The 13551-nt window shown below is 38.0% G+C and overlaps 1 protein-coding gene across 1 annotated transcript in view; it reads right to left on the reverse strand.

Annotated features, from left to right (window-relative positions):
- Nucleotides 1-13551, reverse strand: part of FAT4 (FAT atypical cadherin 4) — a 183898-nt gene that overhangs the window by 37339 nt on the left and 133008 nt on the right. Inside the window, exon 9 of the mRNA XM_055405783.2 lies at nucleotides 8756-13105. Within this exon, the coding sequence (XP_055261758.2) occupies nucleotides 8756-13105 (4350 nt within the window). The remainder of the gene's footprint in view (nucleotides 1-8755; nucleotides 13106-13551) is intronic.

Here is a 13551-nt window from a genome sequence, read left to right on the forward strand (position 1 = left end):
TGGGGTCGCACAGAGTCGGACACGACTGAAGCGACTTAGCAGCAGCAGCAGCAGTCAAGGCTATGGTTTTTCCAGTGGTCATGTATGGATGTGAGAGTTGGACTGTGAAGAAAGCTGATCGCCGAAGAATTGATGCTTTTGAACTGTGGTGTTGGAGAAGACTCTTGAGAGTCCCTTGGACTGCAAGGAGATCCAACCAGTCCATGCTAAAGGAGATCAATCCTGGGTGTTCATTGGAAGGACTGATGCTAAAGCTGAAACTGCAATACTTTGGCCACCTCATGCGATGAGTTTACTCACTGGAAAAGACTCTGATGCTGGGAGGGATTGGGGACAGGAGGAGAAGGGGATGACAGAGAATGAGATGGCTGGATGGCATCACCAACTCGATGGAGGTGAGTTTGAGTGAACTCCGGGAGTTGGTGAGGGACAGGGAGGCCTGGCGTGCTGTGATTTATGGGGTTGCAAAGAGTCGGACACGACTGAACGACTGAACTGAACTGACGGTTAGTATAACATTCATATTGTGAACAGATATATGTAGGTTACAAAATCACAAACTTTACTTCTTAAAGACTGGAAATGGGGAACAAAGGCTAATCAGTTTAGGGTGGATGGCCATGTTCACTTACTCAAATATTTTGACATATGTTCTCTCCAAGAAAAATGTATGAGTAATAAAACCCAAATTGTTGATCCTATAAATCTCAACTGTACACTTGTTTGGATCCTATTGGAAAAACCACCTTAAATTTTATTTTTTTTAAAAAAAGAAACAGAAGAAAAATTTTTAAATTATGTAAATTAGTTATCTTATTTACCCCTTACAAAATAAGATTTTAACAAAGACATCTGAGTTTAATTCAAACTATAAACTATTTCTGTTAGTCCAAAGTGAGATGTGGAAAGAAACCTCAAAATAAAGACTTCCTCATATATTAAAACATACAGTGACTACCTAAATAGAAGCAGATACAAACTGAGAAAATATTAGTTTGAGAATGAATTTCTTTTAAATCTAAACTATCAGTAGAATTTGATTCTTTAAGTAAACAATATAAATACAGACTGGCTGGAGAAAAAAAAAAATCAATCTTTTATTTGACAGTTTACTTTAAGCCAGAGTTTTATTTTCTTATTTGTCAAAAATTTAAGAAGTAACTTTCTACAGGTTGAACAGATGAATTTATTGAGTTTGGGTAAAATAGCCTTATTTGTTGGTATTAGAGCATGGTGTTAGAGTATATATTTACCAAAATAATGGTAGATTATTTACCATTCAAATCTAGCTTGAGTATTTAATGAGTAATATTTTTATTTTACAATTATTATCAAAGAGCTTGCCATACTAGATTTAAAGATACAGTTTGAAACTCAATATTGCAATTGAAGTTATTATTAAAAAACTTTTTTCGTTTATGTGATGGAAAGAGGTCCTAATTTTACTTCGAATCAACATAAAGCCTTTAAATGCATTATTCGAGGGTTTGGAAAGTTTATGCTCTATTACCCAATTCGAAGTCAGCAACAAATTCTGTATTGTTCTGCGCACATTTACCTACTTAAATGTTAGTGTTGATGGCATAATGAGCATCAGAGAATGCTGCAGTTTGAATTACTCTAACATGCTTCTTGTACAAACAATCTGCTGTGTTGTACACTGTGAAACGAAATCTTGCATCATTAACTTAGTGCTGCAAGTCAATTAACAATATTTGTCATTGCCTTGAGGCTTGAAGTATGCTGATAGGGCTTGCACAAAGAGAGGCATTTATGTCTCTTGAATTCAAGGAGTCTTTTTCTATTAATATATGTTAACTGTCAGAGCAGCTGTTTTGAGGAATAAACTGATCTCATTGCTTTGATATTCATCAATTAATGGTGTTGATATACATTATTTATTATAGATAGCTTTGGGAGATGTAAGCTCCTAGCACATGGAGAAGAGGAATTGCTAAAGATGAAAATGAACGCATAATAGGAGGCAAAGGTACATTCAAACTTTCCAAAATTACAATTTAAACTTACAGGAGAAATTTAGCATGTGCCTTCATGTTCTGGGGCAGAAGGTGTGATGAAATGTTGAACATAAATCGAATATGATGTGATCATCCATGATCTTTTCCACAAGGATGTGTATTCAAGTTTCACTTGTTCCAATAGCACATTTTAATGTTACATTAGGGAAAGTTAAGGGCTTCCCAAGTGGCTCAATGGTAAAGAACCTGCCTGCCAATGCAGGATCTCCTTCAGGAGAGGAAGGTTCAATCCCTGGGTGGGGAAGATCCCCTGGAGAAGGAAATGGCAACCCATTCCCGTATTCTTGCTTGGGAAATCCCATGGACAGAGGAGCCTGGTAAGGCTACAGTTCATGGGGTCACAAAAGAGAGGCACAACTGAGTGACTAACACTTAACAGAAAGTTGACCTAAACTTATTCTAACTTGTTAAATTCAGTCACCCTGTGGAGCTATGATTTCTGATATCCCAAAGTTTGTGTAGGCTTCAATTTAATAGCTTAGGTCATATATGTTAGATGTTTAGTAGCTAAATCATGTCTGACTCTCTTGTGACCCCATCAACTGTAGCCTGCTAGACTCCTCTGTCCATGAGATTTCCCAGGCAAGAACACTGCAGTGTGTTGCATTTCCTCCTCCAGGGGATTTTACTGACCCAGGAATCAAACCAGGAGACTCAGGTCTCCTGCATTGGCAGGTAGGTATTTTATGACTGAGCCACCAGGGAAGACCATATGTTATTAACAGATACCACAAATATTTTTCCACCTTTTGTATTTATATACAGAGAAGAAGGAAAACCATGTGGAATTAACAAAGTCCATTTTTATCTAAACTGACTATTTTATTAACAAATATAATTCCATAATATATGCATGCTATTTATTCTGAATGTTTATGCTTACAAGCCTTTTTATTATTTTGGTAGAAAGTAGTTGTTTTTTTTGCATGAGATGTAAATGTTTCCTATTATTATGAAAGGCACTATGAAAAGAGCTCATCTAAATTTCCTGATCAATAAGCATTATGGTTTTTCATTGGAAACAAAACAAAAATATTATGCTTAAATAAGGGTTGCTAATATTAAAAGCAAAAAGGAAAAAAAAAACTGCCTTCCTTTGTATTTTAAAACATATACAAATATGACCTAAATGTGACTACAAATGATTATATAATGATACACATAATATTTATGATGTTTACAAATACAAACTTACTGTCCATAGAAATTAGAAGTTTCTAGACTAACAGAACCTGTTATTAATGTTTTAATAGAGTTAATGTATCATTTGAGGTAAATTGTGTAATTCCACTCTTGGAAGTAAAATCAAAATAAGAACCGAGCTCTTTACCAGTCTTCTATGAACAACTCTTCTGTATTTCATAGAAATTTTCATTTCTTATCTGTCCAGTAAAGTTTGTTTATATTCTTTGGTTTCCAGGTCACATGATCATTGACAATGTTAATATATGACTGTTGTGATTTCTGAAATAATGACTCTTAGTTATAACTCCCATTTTCGTAAAAGCAAATGTTTGCCAAGTTTCTTGGTAAAATTACTATGCACGACCTGTAAATAACTTTACAGGCCTGGAAAAAAATTCCTTTTTATACTGTCAAGTGACATAAAAGTGATGAATGGACAAATCTCATCCTCCCCTGAAATATCAGGACTTACTAGAGAGCATAGAAAAACCTCCCCCTCTGGGAATACACTCCTGGAATTACTCCAAATACCACACCTAAAATGCATCCAGATGTGTGAAAGTGAAGAGGAAAGGGTAAAGGGGCTCTGAACTAATTCTGTTAAGAGAGACCCAGATTTGGAAATAAGTTCCATATCCATGCTGCCTTCTCTAATGTCATTCATTACTATGAAGGATTTAATGCAGGGTATGCTGAAAACAGAAAACTTGGGAGCAGGAAGACAAATCCTATGTGGATATTGGTTATAATTTTAGTTTCTAATTAGTGTTCTAGTAAACACAAGAAACTTACACTTGTACAGGAAATGAAATACTAGATTTGTAGTTGTTAGACTGATGTTTTCCTCCAGGATTCCCTGAACTTCTGAGGCATAAATAATATGAAAGATATTTTCTTTTGATTTACTGGGGCATATTGACAGTAGATTCAATTTCTTATACTATTAAGCTTTGTGAAAATCTAGACCTTAATTTTTCAGATGTTCTATACTATATTATGGGCTTCCCTTGTGGCTCAGCGGGTAAAGAATCTGCCTGCAATGTGGAAGACCTGGGTTCAATCCCTGGGTTGGGAAGATCCCCTGGAGAGGGGAAAGGCTACCCACTCCAGTATTCTGGCCTGGAGAATTCCATGGACTGTATAGCCCATAGGGTTGCAGAGTCGGACACAACTGAGCGACTTTCACTTCAGTTCACAAACTATATTATAATGTATTCATCTTGTCTAACAAACTCTGTGTATAGCTAATCAAAGCCCCATTGAGTGATATAAAATTAAATTATAGAAAAATGCTCTTAACAATGAAACGAAGTGATTGTAATGGAAGATGAATCACGATTTCTTTTTTCAGTTTCTTTTTGGTTCTTTTTTAGTAACGAAGAAAAACTGATCTGAGAAACAAGTTATACAAACAAATTTGTTTTCTCTAAAGTCCTCTAAATTCATTAAATAAAAATATTCTTATTCCATGTATATGATGTGATCCTATCATCACAAACGTGAAAATAAAAAAATAAATATATCAGGAATATTATGGCAATAGGAATAATAACTATATCTCTTCATATCTTTTTGTTGTAATCATTCCACAATTTTCATTTTATACTTGCATCTTTACAGGATGTTCTACACAAAAATTCCTTGTTGAGCTAACACTTAACCACTCCCTATGAGGGATTCTTAGGGTAAGTCTCTCAGCTTCCCTCAATTCATAAACACTTACTTTTCCAATCTTTAGTACAATTTCTAACTTCACATGAAATATTCAGTAGTGTGTGTGTGTGTGTGTGTATGTGTGTGTGTGTGTATGTGTGTGTGTGTGTTTGAGACAGAGATGGGGCAATGGCTGAGAATTATTTTAAGCAGGAAGTTCATAAACTCTCACAGTTCCAATTTGCAATACCACAGACTTTAAGAATCACTGAAAAACAGCAGTGAAAGTCCACAGAAATAAAGAGAGTAGGAAAATATAGGTGCTTTGAAATAATTCTGATGATCCAAAAATATCTGAATACATACAGACTTTGAAGACGGCTTCACTATAGTACTTAATGTTAACAGAAGTAAAATTTAACCAGAATGAATATTTAAAAATTCACTCTGTCAGGTGTATGTGTGCTTCAGTATTAATTTTGTCTTATGGCTTATTAGCTTTGATTGGTTCTTTGAGACATTTTAGTGCATTAGCTCTACATTTCTAAGTCAGGTTACCTGGTAAAGACTAGCTGGAAGAAAAGGAACTCAAAGTGATACTTGAGGGATTACCTTTCCAAAGAACATTAAATATATATTATAAATATGTATTAATACATTCAAACAATGCATTTCTAATTTAGTGTGTGGAGTAACAATTTGTCACCATGATTTTTGATATACTGTTTGTATATCAAAATAGTACAAAGAAATGCAAAACAAAACAAAGAAGCAAAATTATCAGACTTTACTTAACTGCCTGTTTTACTGGATGGCCTATATATATAGAATTTGGAAACAAAGAATTATATTAATTAAAAAATACAAGATTTACATGAAGTATTCAACTGCATGCTTGTTTACATCACCCCTGATCAACTGGATTATCCACAGTTATGCAAATGGAAACTGAAGTGAACTCTGAGGAGGGACAGTATGTAAAATTAATATATTACTTCAAATGACTTCCTTACAAAAGGAGATTATGATGGTTATGATCCAGCTTTGGCAGCTCTGGTCCTAGAGTCACCAGAGCATAGGCTCAGCTTCCTACAATGTAAAATAGGAGCAATAAGAGGATCTTTCTATGTCAGACATTCTCTGTTGACACTCAGATCCACTTGTATCTTTCCATACTGTCGGGGCTGGAAGTTAGAAAACTATCATCTTTCCAGACTCCCTTCCAGCAGGACTCAGGTTCAGTTTGTGCCAGTGGGTGAGAGTTACATGATAATCTGAAGGGCAAAAACAAAGCAGTCACTGTTCTGGGAATCACTCACTACAGCCCTGCAAAGGTGACCAGGAGTGCTTTCTGGAAATACTTGCAATGTCTTTATGGCTGAAGTTATTGGTGAATTTTCCTGACTTCCATACTTAGCCAGTTTGAAGCTTCTAATACATGTCTCAGAGGCTTGCTGTGCAGTTTAAGTAGAATAATGGACACAGGCGCACCATAATATTCTCTAGCAAGTGCAGATCAAAGTATGATGAGGTATGACAGGTATTTAAAGAGCAGAAGATCTGGAGTAAAGCTTATCATCAAAACTCAGCTCACTTTCTTGTGCCGTGCTGGAGGCAAGTCATTTAACTGTATTCTAAGATCTAATTTGTTGTCTTTCAATCAGAAGGATAAGAATGTTCATTAAATAGATTTGTGAGAAGAACTAAATAACTAAAGGAATAATAATGTCTATGATTCAAGGAACTTTAAGCAGTATTGCAAGTAGGCATTTGATAAATGCTATTATTTCATCCCTGGAGAAAGGAAATGGAAACCCATTCCAGTATTCTTGCCTGGAAAATCCCATGGATTTAGGAGCCTGATAGGCTATAGTCCATGGGGTCGCAAAGAGTCGGACATGACTGAGCGACTTCAAGTTTCAACAACTACATTTAGAAAAGGATGTAGTGTATGTTTAAATATAATGAAACAAATAAACAAACTAGAGAGAAGTAAAGCGAAAAGGCTAGTTCTACGCCCCACGCCTTAAGCAACATTTCTGCTGAGATCAGCATACGTGCCTCGCTCACACTCATGTTTCCCCCACGTACTACCTATTGCAGTCACCCTTTCTTCATTCTAGGACTAAGTGCAAACTCACTCTAGGTGTGAGATAGTGTATCATACTAACTGGAACAAATAAATAATCTTTATTGTTGAATTCACAACAGAGGAAGTAATTTGGAGAGGTTGGGGGTGGGAGAGGTGTACGACAGAGTGAGGAAGGTTTTCTGGAAATCCTGAACACATAACACGTATATAACCCTGTTACTCATGATCCTAAGAGTACAACTCTGGAAGCCTTATGCCTACCTTGTGCCACTGAGGCTTGTCTTTTTAGAAATTCTATAGCATACCTCTGTATTGACCATTATACTTACACTACTACTAAAGTTACTAATTAGCATTGCTATTTATTGAAAGTTGGAATCTGTGCTAGGTGTTTTACAAATATTATTTGTACTCATTACGACAACCCTAAAAGATAACTATGACTATTCTCATTTTATATACGGGGGAGTTGAAAGTGAACAAGATTAGGGGACTTCCCAAAAGCTATAGCTGAATCAAGTTCTGTCAAATCCCCTCATTCTTTCCATACATATGCTTGCTGGCCCTTTTCTTCATTTATGTTTTAAGGACATTATTTTGTCAAAAGGTAAAGCTTATATGATCTGCTTTGGCTTATTCAAACTTGCTGTAAATAATCATCAAGCGATTCAGTTCTCCAAATATAAAACCATGAAGTATACACATGATAGGCTTCATTTTAAAATATGATATACAAATACAATTATCTTAAAAACTTCTTTTAAAATAGTATTCTGCAATATACTTACAAAATTTTTAAAAGTATATCCTGGTTTTACCTATTTCACTGTACTTTACACTGAGTTAATAAACACTACAGGGCAACCCAATGAAAGATATATGTACTAAAAATGCATAGTGTGCAAATTATAGAAAAGAAATTGTCTCTCCTCAAACTTATCTACAGCATAAATCTATCTATACACATTTGAAGGTACACTAACCACAGATCAGTTAATAATTATCCATACATGATGGATAGATAGATAAGTAGGGTTAGAAACAAAGATCTATTTATAAGCATATTTCATGTTCTATTAGAAGGACAAAGAGTAGTCAAATAATTTATCTATATATTTAATTCAGCTCCCAAAATATCAAGGTATATTGTGACTCAGTTTTGTTCTCACTAACCTGAGAAATCAGCCAATGATGCTTTCTACCCGACTACTAGAAATAACAAGGCATTTATATCTCAATCTAAATTACAACCGTTGCTTCATCTCTTCACAGTGTGGGTCAAATTTCAATAATCATAGTGATAATTATGGTGAAAATCATAAAATCGATGATAAAATACAATGACAGTCCAGATTTTATACTTTAAATACACAATGTCCTTTAACTTTAGAACACTTTTTTGAAGATAAGTTGCTCTTTTTGCTCTTGTACAAGACACTCAGTAGCTGGACTAAGAATTTAAACTCCGGAATGAACTGTGTAAGCTCACATCCCGACTCTACAACAAATCAACCAAGTCACCTTAGACAATCAACTCAATTTCTACTTTTCTTAAAGCTTGTAAAATCATCATCCCTACCACTTGTTAGATTTCTCCTGAGAAGTGAAATTAATACAAAGTTCCTAGAACAGTCTCTGGCCAATAGTAATTGCTTAAAGCATTTGTTATGATTCTGCCTATTCTTTACAGAAAATTATTTGAAGATGACAAAGTTCACAGCTTTCTATTATACTTGATATAACTAGAGTCTGGGTGGGCAAAAAACAGAACTTAACACCATCATACCTGTGTATCCAGTTTTGCAAACACAGTTGAAGCCTCCTGGAAAGTTCTGGCAAATGGCACCGTTCTTGCAGGGACTAGGCAGGCACTCGTTGATGTCTCGCTCACAGGCCCGGCCGGTGAAGCCATCCGGGCAGCTGCACGAAAACCCTCCCACTAAATTGTGGCAGGTCCCACCATTGTGGCAAGGGGATGGAAGGCATTCATCGATGTCAATTTCACACCAGCTGCCTGTGTAGCCTGGCAGACACTTGCATAAGAAAGGCTGCAGAGGTTCGTTTGCCACGATGATGACTGGAAGGCTCTCGTGGCTCTTCAATTCAGTGCTCACGGCTAGCCTCCTGACACAGCTTCCTCCATTCTGACATGGGCCGGGAGCACACGAGTCGTGATCCACAGACTCCACCTTCACTCCGCTCTGCCTCAGGAGGATCTCCTTGATGCTTTCAAAGAAGGTGGCTACACCACTGGGATTCACATACTGATTGTGGTTTCGCTTCACAGCTGCCAAAAGAAACGTTCTATTGTGCCCTTCATAAGCCCCATACAGTTGCACAGCGGTCCCGAGGCCCGTCAGCTGTGAACTGGCAATGCGCAAGAAATGAAGGTAGTGGTTGGTCAGGAAGTCCTTCACGGTCGGTACACCAAGACGCAGTAGGATGCTGTTATCCACTGTCGCATTGGAAAATCCAGTGAAGAAAACTCTGATGTTGCTGGTGACCGTGCTGTGGACACCATCGTTACTAAGGACAGTCAGATCAAATGTGCCATCTGTGGACCTTGGCTGGGAACTCAGATCGCAGGTGCCCCTTGGAATACTAAAGAGGCTGGTCACTCCCGAGGTCAGGGAACAGTGGAAGGTGTCTAACACATCGGGATCCTGTGGCTTCACGGAGCCTAAAACCCCACCAGGAAACAAGTTACCATAATAATTAACAAATATCTCCACCGTCCGAGACTGTGATGGGTTGTCATTTTGGTCTATGACTGTGATATGCACGGTCCCCGTGGAAGACATCTGAGGCACGCCAGAATCCCTGGTGACCACGGACAGATAGAAATCGGAGATCTGCTCTCTGTCTATCTCTCGGGTGGTGCTCAGAACTCCCGCAGTGTTCAGACTAAAATAATTGGTGGCAGGACCTGTGCTCAGCAGATAGTAGGTAAAGGGGCCTTGATTGGGAGGGAGATCCGGATCTGTGGACTGAAGGGTCATCACCAGAGTTCCTGGGCGTTTGTTTTCCATCACTTCCCCCTCACTGATGGTCAACATAGGTCCATTATCATTTATATCTTCCAGGGTGACTAATAAGGAGGCACTTCCAGTAGCGGAGGGAGTCCCAGAATCCACGGCCAAAACCGTAAGATTATAGATGGGTAGGGTTTCTCGATCTAACTCTGCAGTAACGGTGATCTGTCCTGTCTGTGGATTAATGGAAAAGGCACCATTTTCATTCCCTGATCCAATGAAGTAAGAAAACCTACTCCAGCTGGGAACAGAGTCTGAGTCGAAGGCACTGACAAAGGTCACGTGAGTCCCCGTGGGCACCCCTTCACTGATCTGAACACTGTAGACGTTTAGACTAAAAACAGGAGGGTCATTGGCATCAAGCACAGTGACATTCACAGTGACCTCATCTATGTCTGCACCCCGAATGCTGCCAAAATTCTTGGCCAGTACCTTCAAAGATACCCTTTCTTCTTTTTCTCTATCAAGAAGTCCAGACACATAAATCTGTCCCGTCTTCTTGTTGATCTGGAAACCCTTCTTTCTACTGTTACCAAAAATCAAATAATGAACCTCGCCATCACTGCCCAAGTCACGGTCACTGGCAAATACTTCTCCAACAATAGTACCTTTAGGAGCTGCTTCTGAGATTTCAAAATAGTAAAGTTTGGAAACAAAACGAGGCACGTATTCATTTGTCCCTTTTAATTGGATATTAACAGTGGCAAAACTGCACCTCTCCTCATCAGGGACATTGAAAGCTTTCACAGTAAGGTGGTAGCTCTGCTTGGTTTCAAAATCCAAGAAGCCTTGAGTGGTGATGACTCCAGTGTTGGGGTCAATGACAAAGAGGTCACTATCAGATGACTGTATAGTGTAGGCAATCACAGCATTGGTGCCAGAGTCAGCATCTGTTGCATTTAAGTGGATAACTGTTGTCCCACTGGGGGCATTTTCCAAAACAGTGGGGAAATATTCATCAGACAGAAATACTGGAGAATTGTCATTCACATCAATCACATTTACAGTCACACTGCAGTAACCAGTCCTTGAGACCCATCCTCCGTCTGTAGCACTAACAGTCATCTCATGTTTCTGGCAGAGCTCATAATCAAGGGCTTTGGCGAGTGTTAATACACCTGTGGAGGAATTGATTGCAAAGATGCCTTCTTCATTTCCTGAGGAAATACTGTACCTAATCAAGCCATTCATAGCTGTGTCTCTATCTCTTGCAGAAACAGTTCTAACAATGGCTCCAATGCTATGGCTTTCAGGGATGGTTGCACTCATGTGACTTTGAGAGAATTCAGGTGTGTGGTAGTTTTCCTCCGTTACAATTATTTGAACAGTTGCTTGGGATGAAAGTGGAGGGTTTCCCTTATCTTTTGCGGTGACAGTGATCAAAAAGTTTTGATTCAGGTCAGATGTCAGGGGAGCTGCTACAGAAATCCACCCTGTATTATTGTCTAACTTAAATTTTCCCAAATGATTTTCATTCAAAATGAAATACTCCACTTCCGAATTCAAGCCAAAATCTTTATCATCTACTGCAGTAACTTTGATTAACTTTGTCCCAACTTTAACATGTTTGGTGACTGGAGTAAAATATTTAGTTTTAAGGAATTGTGGTGCATTGTCATTACTGTCCACCGTGTTTATGGTAACTGTTGTCTCACTAAGTAACGCAGGATTACCTCGATCTGAAGATGTCACTATAAAACTATGTCTGTTGATGTTCACGTTGCTGAAGCCACTGACATTTTGATATTTTAAGACCTGTTTATTGAAAATCTCTCCTGTGGAGGCATTAATCCTGAAGTACTCTGACTGAGATTTTATAAAATAAAACACTTGTCCGTTTGATCCCTCATCAGGATCTGTCGCAGATACCTGAGTCACTTTGGAGCCAATTTCAGTAAGTTCAGGGCAATCTAAATAATAGGAGGGTCTGCTAAATCTTGGAGCATTGTCATTGACATCTGTCACAAATATTGTGACATCTGTACTTACAGTCCATCCGGAGTCATGTGCAGAAACTCGGATTCTGTAACGGTCTGTGTCTTCTCTATTTAAAGGTCTACTAATTACAATATCCCCAGTGCTGGGATTAATGATAAATGGAAGACTTGTGTCCATTATAGAGTATCTACTAATTGCATTTACACCAATGTCTTCATCAGAAGTTGTGACACGTGTAACTGTGTACCCTAATGGGGAATTTTCAGGAACATGGGCACTGAATATTTGCGAAAACCTCGGGGCATTATCATTTTCATCTAAAATGTTAATGATGACTTTTACTGAGGTACTCTGAGAAGGGGAGCCTCTGTCTGAGGACTTTACGATAAGCACATACTGAGATATTTTTTCCCTGTCTAAAGGTCGAATGCTTCTAATTTCACCAGTGGCATGATTGATACTGAAACTATGTTCTTTGTTGCCATTAATGATTTCATAATCTAACTGTCCATTGGGCCCACTGTCCTTGTCCACTGCAGAAACAGTGAGGATTTTCCGAGGAGGAAGGTTTTCTAATATTTCAGATACAAACGGATCTTCCTTAAAGACAGGAGGATTATCATTGACATCTAACACTGTTATGTCAAGTTTCTCATAGGAGGAAAAAGGAGGAAAACCTCCATCTCTGGCTTCTATCCATACAACATATTTTTGCATCTTTTCAAAATCTAGAGGCTGACTTATGGAAACCTGTCCTGTTAACTGATCAATCTGGAGTGTGTTGCCAAGATTGCCACTTGCAATATAATAGGACAAAGGTTCTCCTCTTAAGGAGGACCCTGTTACAGTAGTGACAAGAGTGCCTACTGGTTGGTTTTCAGGGAACATGAAAGTCTGTTCTTTGGCTTTGACTTTAGGGAAATCTGCTTTGTTCACAAATCGAACAGTCACTGTTGTAGAATCTGTTTTTGGGACTGAGCCACCGTCTTTTACGTGGACAGAAAATGTCACTTCTGAAGTGCCATTTAGTGGTCCAGCTGCCATAATAGCTCCTCTCAGCGTGTCAATGTGAAATTTTTCAGAGTTTCTACCCGAGAGAGAATAATGGAGTTCAGAATTCGGTCCAATATCAGCATCCGTGACAGTAACTGCAAAGATGAAGGAACCTATAAAAGAGGGAGTGTGCAATTATAAATCACATGGAACCCCAATAAAACATCTGATAGTAAGTTAAAACAGTGTATTAAAACTATATATAAAACACTATATTGCTACATGATACAACTTTATTTTCTCGCGATTACTAGGGGAGAACAGTATATCTTATATTGTCTCGAAATTTCCCCAGTCAAATCTACTTAACAGTAGTCTTCAGGGACTGACCTGCCATTATCTACCTAAAAGCCAGACGATCTATGGAATTTAATATTTTTTCAGTGTACCTTTGAGAGAAACACAGGGAAGAGCAATGGCTAATCATTCCAAATTATAATTCTTAGGAGAAAAATCTGTACATAACTTCCAACAAACACAATAATACATGAGTTCTGCTAAGAACTATGTTTCTGCCCAACAGAACACATAATTGCTCTGTCTTAAAATATTTTGAATT

The sequence above is a fragment of the Moschus berezovskii genome, chromosome 19 (assembly GCF_049115385.1).
Source record: "Moschus berezovskii isolate FMDL1 chromosome 19, NW_MosBer_1.0, whole genome shotgun sequence".
NCBI lineage: Eukaryota > Metazoa > Chordata > Mammalia > Artiodactyla > Moschidae > Moschus > Moschus berezovskii.